Source organism: Phaseolus vulgaris, chromosome 11 (assembly GCF_000499845.2).
Source record: "Phaseolus vulgaris cultivar G19833 chromosome 11, P. vulgaris v2.0, whole genome shotgun sequence".
In the NCBI taxonomy this organism is placed as follows: domain Eukaryota; kingdom Viridiplantae; phylum Streptophyta; class Magnoliopsida; order Fabales; family Fabaceae; genus Phaseolus; species Phaseolus vulgaris.
Genome location: NC_023749.2, coordinates 1,222,831 through 1,243,539, shown reverse-complemented (window position 1 = coordinate 1,243,539; position 20,709 = coordinate 1,222,831). Strand labels below are relative to the sequence as shown.

Sequence of the window (20,709 nt, the reverse complement as noted above, 5' to 3'; positions counted from 1 at the left end):
TTTATATATATATATATATTAAATTTATATCATCCTCAAAGTTAACGAGAGAAAGATAGAGATAAAAACATATTATGTTTGTACTTGCTATCTACATGATCTAAAAACAACTCTTCTCATATATCAGTTATAGTTATATCCTCTACTATGTTATTTGCAGCCAAGATCTGAAGCACTTACATATCATGTTTTCTTCTTTTTTTTGTATGGGACATGATTTTTGTTTTTTTTACGAATAATCAGAGAGAGTTTATCTGAGAGGTTCTCAGGATGTGTTTGGTTTCTTACTTTAAAACTGTTTTTAATTTTTAAAATGCAACTAAATCAAGTTGTTCAGATAGTTGGTGCTGGAGGGTGGTATACGACACAGAACTGAGTGTGGATTTGAAGAGAGATTGAACAAGATAAAAGAAGAAGAACACGACAATATATTTCCCATGGTTTCTGCGTTTTAGAAACATTTGGCTGTAAACAATTTTCAGAACTTAATAAATTTTTGATGAAAAAATTGATTCATGAGTAGTGTGTGGAATTGTTTTAGAGGACAATTTAAAAATAAAAATAAAAAGATAGTGGGGAATCAAACATGCCCTTTATTTTTTATTTTATTTTTTACATATAGGATATTGTTTCTATAAAAAATTTAAAGACTAGTTTTGATTTAAAAGGTTAATTATTCCTGAAAACTTGAGTTGTTTTCTTGTGGGTTTTTTCTAATAACATAGAATCTTTTATTTTTCATAAGAACTCGTTGATGGTCCAATCTCATAGTCCAAATGGCTTGACACTTTCTATGTTAGAGGTTCTTATCGAGGAAAATTATGAGGTAGAAAAAAAAAGAGAACTTCTTTTTGGATTGAATTTTATGGTGTTGATTCATCACACGAAAAGTAGGAAGATTCACCTGAAAAAATTCGACTCTCAGGTGTAAGAGTACAAAATGTTTGTGAGTATAGGAGAATATAAGAGATTATGAAGAGTTAAGTGAGTACTTTTTTAGATTTATCATCTATTTATAAGTCTATTCCTATCCCATCTTTCTTAATTTCTCCCTCTAATTTTCATTTATTTCAAAATCTGATCAGATCGTACCATAGCTAAGGAGTTAAGAATTAATTCTACCTAATCACTTTTTGAAACAGAGGAAGTTCATTTTTATTTTAAAGATCCATTATTCTTTTCTTTGTTTTTCCTTATGATTTAGCAATCATTCTTGATGGGGACAGTTGAGAAAAATGGTCTTTACAACTTGTTTTACCTTATTTATTTTAAAAATATAATAATTTAGATATTGTTCCCGTCTCAAAGTGTTGTGTCTAATCTACATCCCAAAACAGAAAGATAAATAAAGAGACTATGGTACCATTTATGAAACTTAGACATTTTTTTTAAATGACGTGTCCGCATCATACATGTTTATTGATGTTAACATTCGTACGATACTCGTAAGACTCTTATTGGTGAAGTTCAATTTAAAAAATATTTATTAAATTTATGAAAATTCTAACACAATTTTAAAAAGATAAATACAATAATTTTTTATTATAATTATAAAAATAAAAATAAAATAAAATTGAAATCAGTCATAGAAAATACATGTTTTCAAAAAATATCTAAAACATACTCATATACATAAATATTTATTAATTTATATAATTTATAATTTATAATTATATAATATATTGATAGGTATTTCCCGTGCGTCAGTGTTCCATAAATACGAGAATGGAAGCGCTAGAACTGTGCACTCTAACATGGAACCCAATGAATCACGCATTTCGTCGAACACCTCAAACGCTCATTTTCCGCGCCTGCTCAACTTCCACCACCGCCGATACCAGGGCTGCCGGTCGCAATCGCTGGAGCTCGGCATCGTCGTCGTCGTCGTCGTCCAATTCGACTTCCGACAGGGATGCCATTCGAGCCATTCGCTTGAAGAAGGTACGTGGCTCTCGCTCAATTGCAACGGTGTCGCTTTCTTCTGTTTTCATTGCCGTGTTTCGTGTATGAATGAGTTTAAAGCTGAATTGAAGTTGAGTTTTGAATTGGAAAATTCAGCGTTGTATGGTTTTTCGTTGAAATTCAATGTAGGAATGCTATTAATTGCCCTGTAGTTAATTTTGTTATTAAAACTTCTCTTTGTATTTATCTGTTCTCCCGGTTTGTTTACAGTTCTAGCAAAATGAGATTATCTTGTGTGTTAAAAAGGAAAAACTTAAGACTAATTTTGCTTAGCAGCATTTTTTTTTTTCTGGGGGATAGGATGCAAAAATTGAATGCATGGTTGGACAGTGTAAAGAGTTTGGTTGAGATGTAGTGTTTGTCAGAGGACTAACAAGCTAAGGGTCTTTATTTTTAGACTGTCTTCTCTTTTTTTGGAGAAAGGCTTATCAATTTTGACAATCCTTCTTTGTGGTTGTTTGTAGGTTGAAGAATTGAGAAGCAAGGGGCTTGATCCGTATGCTTATGAATGGGACAAAACTCACGGTGCTAGTCAGCTGCAAGATATCTACAAGGATTTGGCAAATGGTGAGGAAAAAAATAGCGAGAGTGACCACGTATCTGTTGCGGGAAGAATTGTGGCCTGGAGGGATTTCGGAAAGCTTGCATTTCTCACATTAATAGATGATTATGGGTCAATTCAGGTTTTGTTTTTCTCTTTTTATACATTCAAGGTAGAGTCTGTAAGTATTGTAAGTGAGGACATTTATTAGCTATTGTGAGCTGTCTGTATTTATGTAAATTAGGAAACCATTATTCGTTATAGTTATGAAGCATATTATAATATAAATAAGAGCCCCCATTGTGTAAATTAAACACACGAATTCATCACATGTCTCTTGTTCTCTTATTTTGTCAGCATGTTGTCTAATTCTTGAAAAGAGACAAACCCTAAATAGGATATTTACGTAATCTCTAACAGTAACTTTAAGCAAGACATGTTGGGCTTTTGTAAGTTTAGGGTATGTTATCATTTTTCTTTGTTCTTAATCTAGTTTTAATTGTTAGATGCATATTTTATTCATGTAGAGGATAGAAATTACTGTCCTTCGATAAAGTGAATGGTATATAGGGAGCTGCTAACTGAAGTTTTTAAAATCTATGATTTCAGCTCTATTTTGATAAGGAGAGACTCATAAACGATCAGTTTGAACAGTTAAAGGCGTATGTTGATACTGGTGATATATTAGGTGTAAAAGGAACAATAAAACGCACAAAAAAAGGTATTAAATGATTTTTTAGGCTAAAAATATGTTTTTAGTAAATTGACATGGCTTGCATTTGCAACATGCTATATCTTGTGCCCAAAATTTATAATTTATTCCAGATTTCCATCAGTATTATCTTTTATCTCAGTGTGAATAAAGGTAAGAACTTTCAGTAATTCTGTGACTGTTGTATGTTTGTAAACTCGCATGCATATGCCCTTGCTAAGATAATATAAAAATTGTGTTACTGAAATTTTGCAGCTGATGTTATCATACACAAATTCTAGTATGTTAGCAAATATGAGAGTTCAGGGGATATGGTTATTTTCTAGAAGTTTTTCTCTTTATAGGTAAAAGGTAAAAGAGGTTACAAATGTAAAGAACATGTTTACCCAAATTGGAAGTCTCAAGCTATTAAACCAAATAATTTTTTACAATATTTGCTGATAGTTGTATTATGTTCAACTGGAGTTTGCTCAGCCATCTTTGGTTTGGTTTCATATATGATTTTTTTGTTGTCTTATGAGTGTCTATCTACTGAAGATTTCTAGTATATGTCATACCTGTAATTACTCTTTCAAGTTACTAGGAACTAGTTATGATAATTGCGGACTGAGAAATAGTTAACACCTGAGCTGAGATTGATATCTTTTCTCTACTGGATCAAATATGCTCTTTGACAAATGCCAGCTGATAGGCTGATTGTTATGAAACATTTGACCATCTTCTCATGTTTTTTTCTGGTCTTATTTCAGGAGAACTTTCTGTGTGTGTCCTATCTTTTGCAATCCTTACAAAATCTCTGCTTCCACTGCCTGACAAATATCATGGACTAACCGATAAAGATAAACGTTATCGACAGAGGTAAGCTCATAATTTAACATTTGTGTTTGTTCCTTACCTATTGAAATATGTTATATACTAATGCATTTGTTATTTTATCAGTGACCATGATTACAATTCTTCCACACTAGTTTTTTTTTTCTCCTTTTGTGTAGTTCATTCTCTTTTTTGTAATAGGATATCTACATCTACTCGTGTTCTTTCTTCTTTTCAAATAAATATCTTCATCTTTCAAATTTTTAAATACATTATATTTTTTATTTATTTCTTATTTTGTGAAGACTTTGTATTATATCTTATTCTTTTTTTTTGTTCAATTATTTCTTATTACTTCTTTGTTGCATGACTTCTCTAATTGTCCCTCACACTTTTGGACTATAAATTGATTGCCTATCTTTTAAAATGTTTCTTCACTGTTTGTTGTGGACTTGTGGTTAGGTATCTAGATATGACCGCAAATCCAGAGGTAAAAGATGTATTACGTAAAAGAGGAAAGGTGGTTCATCTTTCAAACTTCTTTATCTCTTAAGAGTTGAAATGAAATGGTATTCAACTGTTTTTAGATAATTGTAATGTTGAAGATTCATTAAGTGTATTTTCTCTCCTGTCCCATGTCTCTTAATTGAGTTATAACTATTTTTTGTTTCCATGTTTCGTATTGAGTTAATTGAGATATCTTATTCTCACCTTCTTGTGCTGTGCCTATTTTCTATATAGTATTGTTCTTTTCTATAGATATGTGGAATAAGGAACAAATCAGGCAGAACAATTTATTCTATTAATTCATGGGAGGATATCAAGGGTCAAAACTACAACTCTTAAGCAAAAGTGAAAGGACTCTAGGTATTGGACTCAGTGGAATAAGTGAACAACAAAGATAATTAGGTTATAATTGTACTTTGAGTTCCTAGGGGAGTGTTTTCAGTTCAGCTATAGAATGTCTTACACTTTTAATGTTTTTCTCCTCCAAAATAAACTAGACTAAAAAAGAAAAAAAAATTACAGCCATCATGTTGTTTGGTGTAGAATTTTGATAAAACTATTACGGTAAAGTTCAACCTCGGTGACCAGTTTGTTTGGTCATGCATTTGAATCCAGAAAAAATCTTTTTGCATATGCTAATGACCCTCTCGCATAACATCACATAGCAAGGAGCCTTATGGCATTGTGGTACTTAATTTTCTTTATTATTGGTAAAAGAATGATATTCAGTATGTCTATTTTGGGTTGTAATACATTATCACATGTTTACATTTATTTTTCTTGAAATCTTGTGGCTGTAAGTTTAATGATACTTTTTCATTTTTGCCTTAATTATATATTTGATTGGATTTGATTTGAAAGAAGATTTAGAATTTTGGTTTCAGGGATCATAGGCTCACCTTCTGTCCATTTAGACTGATTAATGAACTTCTCTTATGTATTGCCTGAGCAAGGAACCCAATTCAAATCGTTCTTCTAATCAATTTCATTCAAATAGGTTGAATCAGAGATACGGAGGACTATGGATTCTTTAGGTTTTCTTGAAGTTAAAACTCCAGTTTTGCAGGTTTGTTTATTTTAATGTACCTACACTGGCTACATATTTTTATTTACATAAAAGTGTATCTTCAAATGTTGAGGACTCTACTATTTGTTTGATATATGCTGTTTATATTTATGCAAAGAGCACGGATCTTTCAGAAGTTTTGATCTAACAGGCTTGCTTGATAGACATGATCTTTTTTGTTTGGTTATTTTCATATTTATGTATTGTACTGGATCTCATACAAGTCAGATTGATATAGGGGTTATAAGATTAAATGGCACTGTGGAACTTGTTGGACTTGTGTATCATGTCATTGTTGGCTTTGTTTTCAAGCATCTTAACTATTTGGGTTATAAGTGCAATCCAAGTCACATCTGTTTCAGTTTTGCTTGTCTCCGGAACTTGTTTGAATCCTTCATTATCAATCAAGACCAAGTACCAAACCTTTGATGATAACTATAGTTGTGCTATTGCTAATTATTTATCTAATAGCCACTTGTTTTTAGAAATTTATTTTGTCATCATGTTTAATTGTATTTATGTCTTATGCTTCCATGTTTACTTTTGTTTCAATTCACCAACTCCTTTTTTTATTATTATTATTTTGAGTATTTCTGTGCCTCAAATGCAGTAATGAAATTATATAAAGTTTTTCAAAATAGTAACTAAGATACCTTTAAAATTTTGGACCTTGTTTATGGATTGTACCATATGATCTTTCAGTCTCAACTTTCAATAGCAACTACTAAGTGATAAATGATGTAATTACTCTATGAAATGCCTTTTGTTGTAATTTTATTAATATGGTACGTTAGGAGTCTGGCATTTGTACATGGAAGTTTTTTTTCCCTGAAAGTGATTAATTTCATTGACTAGGGAGCAGCTGGGGGAGCAGAAGCCAGATCTTTTATTACTTACCATAATTCTCTTGGAAGAGACTTATATCTGAGAATTGCAACTGAATTACATCTGAAGAGAATGCTGGTGAGATTTGACATATTTGTTATTTGTGAAGTCCTGCTCAGGAAAGAGCTCACAAAAGCATTCTTTTTTGCACTCGAAGGAAGTATCGTGGGGTTAGCCTCTTTTTACTTCACATGTTAGGGGTGTAATTCTTTGCTTAACAAAGGAAGATACATCATGTATCCATCCTGAATATGGTGCAAATGAATAAAATTACTGGTCAAAATCTTGTTTCTTTTATCAAATTTTGAAAATGCTATGGGAATCCTGAAATTTTACTCTTGACAATATTAACAATTAGAAAATGTTGTCTTTTCTGTTTAAGGATAATTTCATTCGTTTTAGCTGCAAACTGTTTTGAAATTTTTTCATCTTGAATATCTCGTATATTCTTCATGCCATAAATTTGAAACTGACTACATTAATATGGATGTTATTTTTCTAGTGAAGTCATTAACCATTTTAATTTTTTTTATGGTAGGTGGGTGGTTTTGAAAAAGTATACGAGATGGGTCCAATATTTAGAAATGAAGGAATTTCAACTCGTCATAATCCTGAATTTACAACTATAGAGGTGAGTAAAAGTTTAGATTCAGGAGGTGGATTTTTAAGCTTCCGTTACATAGGCCCAAAGTGCATTTCTATTGTAGAAGCGGAAAACCTGGGGTCCAATAACAACTAGCTGTTGATATGAGAGGAAAAAGAAGAATAACTGAAGAGGGCGGGAGGTGGAAAATTCAGTTAGCGTAGAGAGAGAATGTCATGTGAGAAGATTTGGGACTAAGGGGGGAGAAGGGAGATGTTACATAAGAGAAAAATGGGGGTGGGGGAAGACAAGTGGATATGGAAAATTTGGTGGTGGTTTAGAGCATCACTGCACTAGCTTGGTGACAGTCTTGGTTTTCTTTTCTAGTTTTTGTTCTCTATTTTCGGTGATATTTCCATAGTAATAGTTAGTTTTGGTACTTGATGTGGACATACATAAGATTTCCCCATATCTTGGCTTTCAAATTGTTTTAATAGTGGTCGCTTGATATTTCAATTTGCACATGACCTTTTTCACTATATCTTGAATTGCATTCCATTAAATATTGATATTAGTTAAAATTTAGATGTACGAAGCATACTCGGATTATCAAAGCATGATGAGTTTGGCAGAGGAGATTGTCACTCGATGTGCTCTTGCAGTTCATGGGAAGCTTACAGTTGATTATCAGGTAGACACTGTTCTTACTAAATATATTCTAGAATTGAATTGGTGAGATATGTCAGAAGGGATGCTTAAGCCTCCGGAATGGATAATACATGTTACAGTATTGTTTATTGTTCAATGTTTAAATAGGAAGGGTCATGCTATTCCCTCCTTGATTGATCCCCGATTTTGGGGGCAAATGTTGGGAATTTGAGCTGCAAGGGAGGGCTAGGAGTACCACCATATTATAATTATAATATCTAAATATAGGATGTTCAATTTGACAAAAAAAAAATTATTGGTTCTGATTGCTTAATTTAAAGAAATATATTATTAATCAAAGGGGCTGTCTATTGGCATATAATAAGAGTACTAAAGACACATCTGTAAATACTTAAATCCCTTGAAAAAACAAGTATGGTATATTTTTTGTGTTTTTGATATTATAAATATTTCGTTTTCCAACAAAACCTTTCTATTTAAACTTCTTATCTTGTGCCTACAGGCATAATAGAAAATTCCTTATTCAAATTTAATAAGAATGCTGTTAAAAATTTACAATATCATCAAAATTTATAATAGTATGTTATGTTACTCTTTTACCAGTACTCAATATAAAAGCAATATCAAATAATGGCTCTAAAGTAAAAAAAAATAAAAAATAATAGTCATAAACGAGATCAGAACTTTTGAATAAATTCCTAAACAATACATTAGTTTTTTCTTTAAAAGTTTATTTATTTATCAATTTATTAAAAAGGCAAGTAAGTAAGTTCTCAATTTTGTTTTATTTATTCAGTAATTTTTTTTTTCTTTTTTTACATTGGATTCAACTTTACATTTTTTATTTATTTTCTCTTATAACAAAAAGGACCTTGAATGCCATTCTGTTATGTTCAAATATGCAGATAGGCATTTTATTTTCTCTCCACTCAAGTTTTGTCACCTTTTTTTATTAACTTCTGTAAAATAAAATTGGAAACCCAAAACTTCATTTATAGTTCACCTAGGGAAAACAATTCACAGTTATAGGTAGAGTATGAAATTTTTAGAATATAAGAGGGAGCTTCTTATTATGGTATCAATTATAAAACTTAGAAAATTCTAATCTTCATATACTTGTAATCTATATTTATAAAAGTTAACCTTTATATAACTACAGAGAATGTTTCTATATATAAACATATATGGGTGTATGTATACATTCACCCATATATAACGTGTGTATATATGTGTGTGCGCGGGTGTGTACATATAGGTAACGTGCCATGTGAAAACTTTTGTTACAACGAGAAATAAGAACTGGAAATATAAACATGAGATATATTGTATGGCCAAGAATTGTATTTTCATGGCCATGATTTTAAAAAAAAATTCCCATGACCTTTTTAAGTGATGTGTGTCCTCTAGCTAACTTTTAATCTTGACCGCCCATGTCTAGTTTTTTAGTCCAACTTTTTAGTTTTTATTTTTAAAAATAGTAAAGAATTCTCATTTGATTCATCCCCTATTTAAGTAAAACTTTCATATTATCAATTACTTTCAAATTTCCCTTTTTATGTATCTAATCTTAATTGAACGTACAACCAAATTTATATATTTATCTTTAAATTTGCTCATTCTTCTTCCCTGCTGCCCTTCTGATTTCATCCTGCCAACTGAGGATATTATGTTTACAATATTGCTTTAAAACATAAAATGAAGTTCTTTTATATATTCTGGACATTTTCTTTCTCATGCAGTTCCCTCAATGATGGCTTAGCATTAACTTAAAAATTGTAAATATCAGCTGGTGTTTGATGAGTGATGACATTTTAGTGGAATTTATTTCCTTATTTCCTTACAGGGAGTCGAGATATGTCTTGAAAAGCCTTGGAGGAGGGAGACTATGCACAATCTTGTTAAAGAAATTGCTTGGGTCGATTTCAGTGAATTTGGAGACGATCTTGAGGTTGCAAAGCGTGTTACTCAGGATACCCTTGGAAAGAATCTTGATAACAAAGATAAAGCTTCCATTGAAGCATGCCGATCCATTGGCCACCTTCTTAATGAGGTAGATTTTATTCATGAACATCCAATTTTTATTCTTTTCATTTGATAAATTTAGTTCTTTTTTGTACTTACACTTTTTCTCCTTTTAGTTGATGATCTATTGATATTCCTTTGTGTTTGCACTTTTTTTTGCATTTATTATATTGTCAATTTGACTTGCAGCCACTAACCAGATTGTTTTTGTTTTGTTTATTTTAGGTTTTTGAGATTTTTGTAGAACCAAAGCTCATCCAACCTACTTTTGTTCTAGACTATCCAATTGAGATATCTCCACTTGCCAAACCACACAGAAGGTAGAAACATCTGAAAATATCAAATAATGTTATTTGCTGTTATTAAAGGTATTTTTATCCTACCTACTATGAAATATGAATCTTTTTGAACTTAGAATATCGGTTTCACAGATTAAACCTCATCCCTTATGAACTTGGAAATGTTGTATTGTACTACGTACTTTCTGGCATGCAGTGATTACATATATTTTAAAAAAGGCATCCTAGCCAATATCAATAAGAAAGCGATGCACATTTTCTGTGTAAAAATCAGAAGAAAACATAATGTAGTTGGTATATCAAACTATATGAACCAAAAACACTTAGTTTGTTAGTCAATTGTTCTTATTGTCGTGTTGCGCTTACTAGGCCATGCGTGTGCTCGGTATTCATGAGTGTTTTTAGAGATCTTGCCAATATCACATTCAAGCATCCTATAGGTGATTTCATCAATGGTATGCTGCAAATCAGGTCACCCATAGGGATATGAAAACTCTGTTCAAAGTTAAAAAGTCCTTATACACATAGAATTTAACTACGAAGTTTATTCTTTCAATGATGCAGTATCTAGCTCTTTGACACACCATAGGAATGGACAAAGTTGATTTTAAATCAATTTTAGTGCTAGCAGAATTAACAAGTGATTTGTTTTTCCCCATATGAACCATATTCATGGGATCTCCAATCACAAAGGTTGGGTTTCCATCACTTGTTTGTTTGTGAGTGGCTTAGGTCCCATTCCCCTTGATGTTTCTAAAATCAAGTTTCTCTGTAGGGGTTTCGTCAAAAGATTAACTAGATAGATGACATTAGATAAGTTCAACATCATTTATGAAAATTTGATGACGTATCAACAGGAAAACAGGTCAAATTTGGTGCTGCATCATAATCAAATTGGTGCTTATTTAATGTATGCAGAAGTGCATGTTACTGTGCATTGGCTACGCGTTTCTCCATTTTTTTTTTCACATCCAATTTTAAGTTCACGCAGAAGCTATAAATATCTGCTTCAGCTTCAAATGGATAACCAAGTTAGGTATTTGGAACCAAACATGCACAGAGATTTGAATGTGTTCGTTAATCTGTTCCAAATACTACCAGAAATAGAAAATGGACTTTGTCCAGGCCCACTTGTTTGGAAAAAGAATGAACTCTAATGGTTATTTCTGGTCAACTTAATTAACTGTCTTAATTTAATTATGGTGTTTTAGTACTTTGATGGCAATAAAATGGTTTCTTTTCTTAACATGGTAGAGGGGACGCTTGGAAGACCAAATTAGACAGCATGAAAAGAAGAGATCAGCTGTTTCAGCAAATGATGATAAAAAGGAAGGAAAGGAAGATGAAGATGACTCATATGAAGTAACTCTTGATGAGGACTTTCTCACAGCTTTGGAATACGGAATGCCTCCAGCTTCGGGAATGGTATGGTTATTAGTCAGCATAGTGTATCTTTGTGTAGCTGTGGGACTTGGCCTTTATTTTTTCTTGTGGTATTAACATGGTCACGAATTGAAGGCACTGATTCTGTCCAATGCAATTGATAACAAATTAAATTCCTTATATAGTGTCAATTTTTTTGTTGGGATTTTTTTACTTGGATAGATTGGGGAGATTCACAACCACTGAGGTATGAGTTATCCATTTAAGATAACATGACATCACTTTCAACTCAAAACCTTAACACTGTTTTTTGGGTCTTTTTTCCTTCTTTGTCACTAAACTTTCTCATTTCTATTCAGTGTTGAAATTTCAACTCATATTTGGATTTATAACATTTTTAAGAGAAAAATCGTCATGTTCCATTTATATTGTAATCATTCTTCATTTTAAAAATATTACTTTAATAAGCACAGTGTTGTAAAGGTCCATTATGATTTTCAGTGTGCATCGTCATGTTTACTTTTTATCTTCAAATTTATGTTTCAATTGTTTATTGAATTTCTTGTTGAAGAGCCTATGAAATGAATGAATTATAAATTATTTACCGGAATTTCAATGCATGTGTATGAGTGACATAATAACTGTAATAATAGTCAACAACCATGGTGTATGAAAGTTAATGTTTTCACTTCTCTGAATTGTAATGCTAATCTTTGTGAGCATTATTTGCCCCACAGTGTTAGAATAGAGATTTTTTTTCATTTCCTGTTGTAGCTTTTTAATTGGCATTTACAAATCCAGGGACTTGGAATTGATAGGCTCGTGATGCTTTTGACAAATTCTCCCAATATTCGAGATGTTATCGCGTTCCCAGTACTCAAGCTGCAGCAATAGTGATAGGTTTGTGAGGTCACTGTGCTCACTATTTACTCCTTCCTAAATCTCACTGTTGAGTAGCCTTAATTATATTTAAATTCATTATGAAAGTTATTTATTATTCCTTCAAATTACCTGTTTGGGAGTTTTGATTTGTGGTAAGGCAAAACATGTCACTTTGAATATCAAGAAAGGGTTAGTTATTTGGAAGAGAGTTAAGTTAATGATTATGTATTTTGCATTCTCTGTATTTTATTTTTTAAATAATTACCATAAATAGATTTAGTAATTTAATTATTTAAGGATGTGTATATTATCATCCAATTCACTAGTTTTTTTTTATTAGATTGGATAAATTGTGTTTTTAAAGGATAATCAAAATTGAATTGAACTTCTAGTTATTTTAATTTGTTAATTAAATGTCCTTTTAACTAAAAACTGATTTAAATTGATGAGCAAACATTTATATCTTACAATAACTTTCCATACTAAGTGCATTCTTTCTACCTTTCCATTTCACTTTTATTTTATTTTTAATTTTTAATTAATTTTTTTTTGTTAAAAGTTCTAAATATCAATAAAAAAACGTATATGAAAATAAATATTTAGGTATAACTTTAGTAGAAATAAGATTCCCAATAATACAAAATTATAGAGGATGAAGCAAAGATTTCCTGTGAATGATTTCATCAAAACACACAAAATTTAAAACTCTTTATTTATTATAAAATATTAAAATTTGTATGTAATAGAAAATAACAACTGTTGCCTTTTTTATTTATGAAAGTAATTAAAAATAATATAAAGGATATAGTTTGACAACACACGTATATTAATATTTTTATTAAATTAAAATATATCTAGTTTTATTATTTTAATGATTAATTAATTAAAAATAATATAATTTAATATATAATTTTGTAAAATAATATCAAAACTATTACATAGCTATTATTTTTAAAAATTAAAAAAAAAATATACATTCTGGATAAAAAAGTTCAGAACATAAAATTAAAAATGCATTCTGGATAAAAAAATCCAGAACATAAAATTAAAAATACATTCCAAATAAGGTTGGGTGCATAGGAAGCATTTGCTTTTGACAATTGCTTCCTACACCGGAAAAGACGAAAATGTCCTTAAAAGAAATAGGTCTTCTAGATTTTTTTTTTCCGGAATTAATTTTTATATTACGGATTTTTTATCTGGAATGGACTTTTCATTTTTATTTTCAGATTTTCATTTTCGGAACACAAAAATCTCTCTTCCGGATCTTTTTTTTGGAAATGTATTATTTTTAATTTCGGATTTTTTTATCCGGAATAGAATTTTAATTTTTGTTCTGGATTTTTATCTCCAAAACTCAATAATCACTTCTGAATTTATTTTTTTGGAATATATTTTCTTCAATTATGGATTTTTATTTCCGAAATAAAGGATATTTTTGGAAATTAAAAAAATATGTTGGGTGTAGGTTAAAAATGATTGGGTGCAAGAAGCATTTGCCAGCCTTCTTTAGATTGGGTTATTATTAGAACTTGAGATTTCCTCTTTGCATATTCATAATTTTTTCCTAGATCTTCATTGGATATTGAAATGTAAAAATGTCCATACTTATTTTTAGATTATAAGAAATATTTTTCAAATCCATATATATATTTTGGATGATAGAATCTAAAAATTTATTCTAAATTACATGATTGGAAATAATTTCTAGATCTAAATATATTCTAAAATATATTTTTTATATTATACATTTTAAATCTATAATACATTTTTGGGTTATATAACTTAAAAATATATTTTAGATTATGAATATGAAAAATTCAAAATATATTTAGAATATTTTAAATCATCTAATTTGAATTAATTTTTTAATTTTAGATTTCAATAGACTTTTAGACTATAATCTCAAATATTTTTTAAGCATAGATAGTTGAAACTTTTTTCTAAGAAAAAAAAAGTATGAAACGACTACAAAAATTTGACTTGTAATTGAAACGAGAAAATTGAAGGATGTTCAGCTAATTACATGGTAACCGTGTTTGTGATTTAGTTTTTACAGAGATCTCTTTTTATTGGAATTCTTGATTCTTCCGCATTTTTCTATGTTTTTTCCGCATTTTTCTATGTTTTTTATTAAGAAAATAATAATAATAATTAAATTTCATACGTAATTAGATGTAATTATTGTAGATTATTGTACGTAATTAATTTGAAAATGATAGAATTTCATAATTAGTAAATCACTACATAATTAGTTCATAGTCTTTGTACATTTGTATACATTGACATATATACTCATTTATTAATTCTACTTTTACGAAACCATAAGTTTTGGACTGCGTAACAACAAAAAACACTGCATCTTATTCACATTTTTTCGCACCCACTTAATCATCATTTATTCCAAATCTTAATCTGTCCACAGGTTCAATTGCGTCCCTCTCATCTACGGACACAATTAAATTCAATGACAATATCACTCTCATGTCCGTTAGTAAGATAATTACATACAATAATTATTGTATGTAATTATTGTACGACGCAATTATACGCAATTAATTTGATAATGATAGAATCCATGATCAACGAATCACTAATACATAAAATTAGTAAAGATTCAATCAAATACCGACGTATACTCGGCCTGACAATGATAGAATCTCATGATTCGTGAATCACTACATAATTAACTCATAACGTGATGTAAATATACACACAAGAGAATAAAAATCTTGTTTTTTTTTGCTAGAGGAAATATAAGAGTTGATACTTGCAGAGAATTTTTCATGTTAAAGGAATTTAACAGATATGGATATCAATTTATTACCAATGTATTCGAAAAAATTGATGGACAATGGGTTATTTATATCTTCCTCAGTATACTATTAATATACATACTCGAGTTGCTCTTCTCCCATAGTTTACATTTTTTTATGCAATCTTAATTCATGTAATTAACTTTAATAGGTATAGAAGGAAAAAGAGCAGTATTGTTGTGAAAATACATGAAAAACTTGTCAATCCAGAAGCAGAATGCAGCTGTTCTGAACACCTGCAACCGAAGGAAGATCATGGTGTGAAACAATTTGTGTACGATTTAAATATTGTGACCTAAGCATGTTGTTGCGTATTTTAATAAGTTTGGAGCAGAAGAGGGACATGTTGGGATCATGTTCATCCCATGATCAACGAATCAATAATACATAAAATTAGTAAAGATTCAATCAAATACCGACGTATACCTCACTAATACTCGATCTGACATAGTGTTTACATAATTAATTTGATAATATTGTAATAGATGATTGTCATCCTCGCAGAGACGGGTGACAGAGTAAGGCAGAAGAAAAAGAAAGTTGTTGCGATACTTACTATGGTGTCTAGAGATGAAATCCGGTGAAATGAGAAAAGAATGGTGTAAGTGGGAGAGAACCACTATTACCTTGCATGGACGGTATGATGAAAATATATCTAGTTGAAGATCTATTGGAAGAATAGGAAAAGTATTAACATAGTTTGAATGTGAGTTTAGTAAGAGTATTATGTGTTATTGATATTTATTTCCATATATCCTTTTATGATAGATGTAGTTTACGTTTTTTTTTAATATAATTTTCTTAAGAGTATATATTTGATAAACATAAAATATTTATATTTTAAAATTGTGAAATAATAATAATTTTACTAATACAATTAAAATATCGCAATTAGGAAACATCCTGTTTTGCGGTAACCGTTTTAGTTTTATTTTAGTAGTCCATCATTCATTTCCATTTGAATTAATTATTCATATCTTTTCCATTATTTTTTTCATTTTTTTTCTCTCTCTTAAGTAATTATTATACGTTATTGTACGTAATTATACGCAATTAATTTGACATAGAGTGTAACGTGATCTAAATATAAATATACACAAAAGAGAATAAACATTTCCAATTTCTGTTTGTTTGCTTATATATAAATCTGATTGTTCCTTAAAGCTTCTCAGTTGATAAACATTTTCTTATTACTTTTTTTTCTCAGCTATTGAAGTCAAGCATCTTGAACTATGGCGCTTCAAACCACCTTATCCTTAAGTCTAAATATCCTTCTTTGGTTCTTGGCAAATTTTCGTATGATATATTTGTACATGCTTGAATTGATTCATATAGAATTTTTGTACTTCGATCGTATCCAACTCCAGTAAAATAACCCTAAACCCTAAACCTCTTATCTTTTGGTGGAGCATCTTCTTCTGCTCTTCAATACCTTCTATCACATCCTTTCTCGTTGAGGGATGGTGACTTGTCTTGGTTGGTTGCGTATTCCCACTGAACCAATTGAGATTGCATGACAAAGTTACCACCGTCTGTATTTCCAATTTCTAATTCCTTTGCTTATTTTTGTGTTTAGTTGGTTCTTCTCCCTTCGTTTTTTTTTTTTTTTACGGACGATGGAGAGTTATTAAAGGATCCAATCAAATACATACTTCACGATTAGTCGGTCTGACATAGTGTTTTTGGTTCAGACCCTAATAATACACACTTATTGTATGCAATTATTGTATGATATTGTACGCAATTAATTTGACAATGATATAATCCCATAATTAGTGGATCACTACATAATTAGTTTGTAACGTGATGTAAATATACACACAAGAGAATACAAATCTTGATTTTTTTTACCATTTTATATGTAATTTTTTTTATTTTTTTTATCATTTTCAGTTTCTCTGCATTTTCGATTTCTGTTTGCTTGCTTATATATAATTTTGAATCTTTCTTAAGGCTTCCTCTTGTTACTTTTTTTTGCATACTTGCTTAATTGATTTCTGACTCGCTTAGAATGCGCTTATATTTATATTTTTACCATTTTCAGTTTCTCTGCATTTTCGATTTCTGTTTGCTTGCTTATATATAATTTTGATTCTTTCTTAAGGCTTCTTATTTGATAAACATTTTCTTGTTACTTTTTTTTTTCTCGGCTATCGAAGTCAAGCATCCTGAACTATGGCGCTTTAAACCACCTTATCGTTCAGTGTAAATTCTCTTCTTTGGTTCTTGGCAAATTTTCGTATAAGATATTTATATGCATGCTTGAATTGATTTCTGACTTTTTTAGAAATACTTGTATGCATGCTTGCTTAATTGATTTCTGACTCTCTTAAAATGAGCTTATATTTATCTTTTTAATGTAGGACTTTTTTCTACTATGTTGCATCATTCATCAATAACAAGCTGCATCATGTTTCTTATTCCTTTACTCCAAACAAGTTAGTTTGGAGCAGAAGAGGGGACCAATAGTCTGCATTTTTTATTTCTGATTCCTTTGCTTGTCATTTTTTTTAGTTGGTTCTTCTCTCCTCATTCTTCTATGCTTTTTTATGGACGATGGAGAGTTATGAAAAGATCCAATCAAATACAATCACAACTTGAAAATGAGAAGAATCACAACTTGAAAATGAGAAGATTCAGTAAGTAATTTCACTTAAAACCTTATTATTCATATTAGGACTCTCACCCTTTGTGTAATATGATGAGTACAAGGCCACTGGTTTTTTTTCTCTTCCTTATATTTGCTTTATTCCAATTCCTTTTGCATCTATGTCCCAATTTTTCAGTACATATTTTGCTAAATTTAGTCTTTCCATGTTTATAAAACACTGTTCTTTGAATGAATGAAGTCGTCTCTTAATTATAAATTTGTTTATGTTATTCAATTATTAATATTTATCAGGTTTAAATATATTATGAAATTAGTTTATGTTATGATTTAATTATACTATAAAGTTTTAATTATATTATGAAATTTAATTGTGTACTGAAATTTAATTACAATATGAAATTAAATTATATTATAGAATTAAATTATAAAATAGAATTGAATAAAATATTGAAAATTATAAAAATAAAACTAAATATTTAATACTTAAATTACAACCGTTGTAATGACTATTATAAACATCACACTATACTGTATTAATGGTGTTTAAAACTGTTGTTATTTACACTGAAATTGGTTTATCCAGTTTTAAAATTACGACATTTATAACGAACATAAATTACACACTTAAAACCGTCACTTTATACGATGTATTATATGGCGTGTGCTATAGCGGTTCGCAATAGACCGCCAGATTATACTTTGTACTTTGTGACGATCAGATCTGTGTATATTGTGACAGTTATAAATATCACGTTATACAAAAATAACCACCATCACATACACATTTTTTTGTAATGATAGAAATAATATTTAAAGTTTCACTAAAATAAAATGATACTTAAAGGATGAATATGTGCTAATTTATCCATATATATATATATATATATATATATATATATATATATATATATATATATATATATATATATGAGTAACCATTTCATTACTCATGATTGAGCATGTTAAAACGTGTGTGACCTTATTTCTTTTATTGTAATCAAAGATATTATAAAAAAACAATAAAAGTATTTAATTAATTATTTTTCTTAGTTTCACTAATTTAAACTACCTTTGTCACACACTTAGAAGTGAGATATAATATTTTTTTCACTTGAATACATTGTTTGACTGACACTTAACAATTAGTAAAGTAATTTGACTACATGTTCCAGTTTATGAAAGTTAACACCAAAGTTATCAAATTGCATATTTTGCTTACTAATCTCATCACAACAATTTAGCTCATAATAATGGTTGTGATTTACATCTTTTCTCCATGTAACTGAAGGTGATCTCATTCACATTTTTCTTTCAACTAAGATATTTGTTATATATGTCTACACATTATTTCCTTAAATTTAAACAAAAAACAAGAACATTAAATATTATGGGTAGTGGCCTGATAAATCCAACAAACACTCGCTAAAATAGAATCGAAAATGACTATGATACCATATTACGAAGTGGACTTTAAGCCTAACTCAACCCCATAAAACCGGTTCAATGAGGTGAGGATTGCATCCACATATATACAATGAAAGGCTTTATTCTCTAGTCGATGTGGGATCTCCATCATAATATTCATCCTTCCCTTATTTAAAAATTGTGTTGGTGTAAGTATTTTGAAAGTTCTTTTCAAAGTAGTAAGTTGTCGTAAAAGAACATAAATCAAGAACAATGATGAGATTTAGGGAATACCTGTCACAACTGTCTTAAAAGATCAACTTTAATTTATTTTTTCATTGATAAAGAGTAAATAAAATTAAAAGTGAAACATTTTATGGATCTCCAACCTTATACAAAAATAAAACAAAGATTCTCAAACTCTAACTCTAAAGGAGATGAAGATGTCTTTCAACTTTAAATTTGTAATTATTTCTTATGAAAAATTCTCAGATATGTTTGTATGTTTGCCATTGAGCACACCAAACAAAAAAAAATGTTTATGATGATTCACTCGACAAAAGGAAGAATGAGCATTTTGTATCTCTTTGTCAAATATGTAATCTTAAATGATACAAATGACTCATAAGTTGTTATTCCCAATTCTTTAAACAGCTGAAAATTTTGTTTGATCTCAACTTTTCTTCAGCCATATTAACATGAAAGAAATCGATTTACAAACATATTTTTTGAGTAATAATATTTTTACAACAATAAAGAAAAAATATCTACTTAACAACTTAAAATATTAATATTTATGTGATTCTTTTATATTTTTTAACTTAAAATATTAATAGATACTATTATATTATTAAAATGAATTAAAACCCTATATTTTTTTAAGTGTATGTCAACTTGTCATTTTTTCTACTTTTCTCTTTCATGATATGTAAGTAAATAGTACATGGCATCAATCTTTGTATTCGTGTAATTTTTCTAATCCCAAAGCAACTTCATACGCATAGTTATTATAAAATACACTAACTTTTTCTCCCACCATCCAACACTCTTAACTTTTTCAGTTATTTTGTCATTGGTGTGTTCAATTTGATTACTGGTTCTTTCTGTTAATGTTAAAAAGGGAAAAAAAAAAAAAACCGAAATGGAATTGGAATGTTCCAAGTGATTGGGCTTTTGTGCTTCATGACTGGAATTGTACGCCTAAAATATATTCTATGTAGGCCTCTTTCTTCCTGCACCTCCATATGTTTTTTCGGCACCTATATAAAATATGAAAATATTTTTTTATTCTTTTTGTGTCATCTCCATATTTTAAATTACATAATCCAAAATAGTATTTTGAGTTATATAATCAAGAAGTATGAATTTGATAGTAGCTTCTGGATTGTGTAATCCGGACACATTTAAAAAAAGTTTATGGATTACATAGTTCAAAAGTTAAAAAAGACTTCCAAATTATATAATCAAAAAACTAATCATTCATCGGAAAAAAAACTTACAAATTATATAATCTAAAAGCTAATTATAAATTTAAAAAATGACTTTCAGACTATA

General features: G+C 29.5%; 1 protein-coding gene across 1 annotated transcript; it reads left to right on the top strand.

The window, feature by feature from the left end:
• The first annotated feature begins 1,723 nt into the window (after positions 1–1,723).
• On the top strand, positions 1,724–12,528 carry LOC137821696 (lysine--tRNA ligase, chloroplastic/mitochondrial-like). The gene is made up of 14 exons (XM_068626410.1): positions 1,724–1,941; positions 2,427–2,645; positions 3,113–3,224; positions 3,965–4,073; positions 4,491–4,548; positions 5,533–5,601; positions 6,457–6,564; positions 7,025–7,117; positions 7,656–7,760; positions 9,582–9,788; positions 9,986–10,080; positions 10,192–10,237; positions 11,314–11,484; positions 12,244–12,528. Exons 1-14 carry the CDS (start codon positions 1,726–1,728, stop codon positions 12,334–12,336), a joined length of 1,701 nt encoding a protein of 566 aa, XP_068482511.1. The 5' UTR covers positions 1,724–1,725; the 3' UTR covers positions 12,337–12,528.
• The last annotated feature ends 8,181 nt before the right edge of the window (positions 12,529–20,709 follow it).

Coding starts and splice junctions, on each gene's coding strand:
- LOC137821696 (XM_068626410.1), top strand. CDS start 1,726: ATGGAAGCGCTAGAACTGTGCACTCTAACATGGAACCCAATGAATCAC. Junction 4,549..5,532: donor TATTACGTAAAAGAGGAAAG/GTGGTTCATCTT, acceptor TCATTCAAATAG/GTTGAATCAGAGATACGGAG. Junction 10,238..11,313: donor GAAATGTTGTATTGTACTAC/GTACTTTCTGGC, acceptor TTAACATGGTAG/AGGGGACGCTTGGAAGACCA.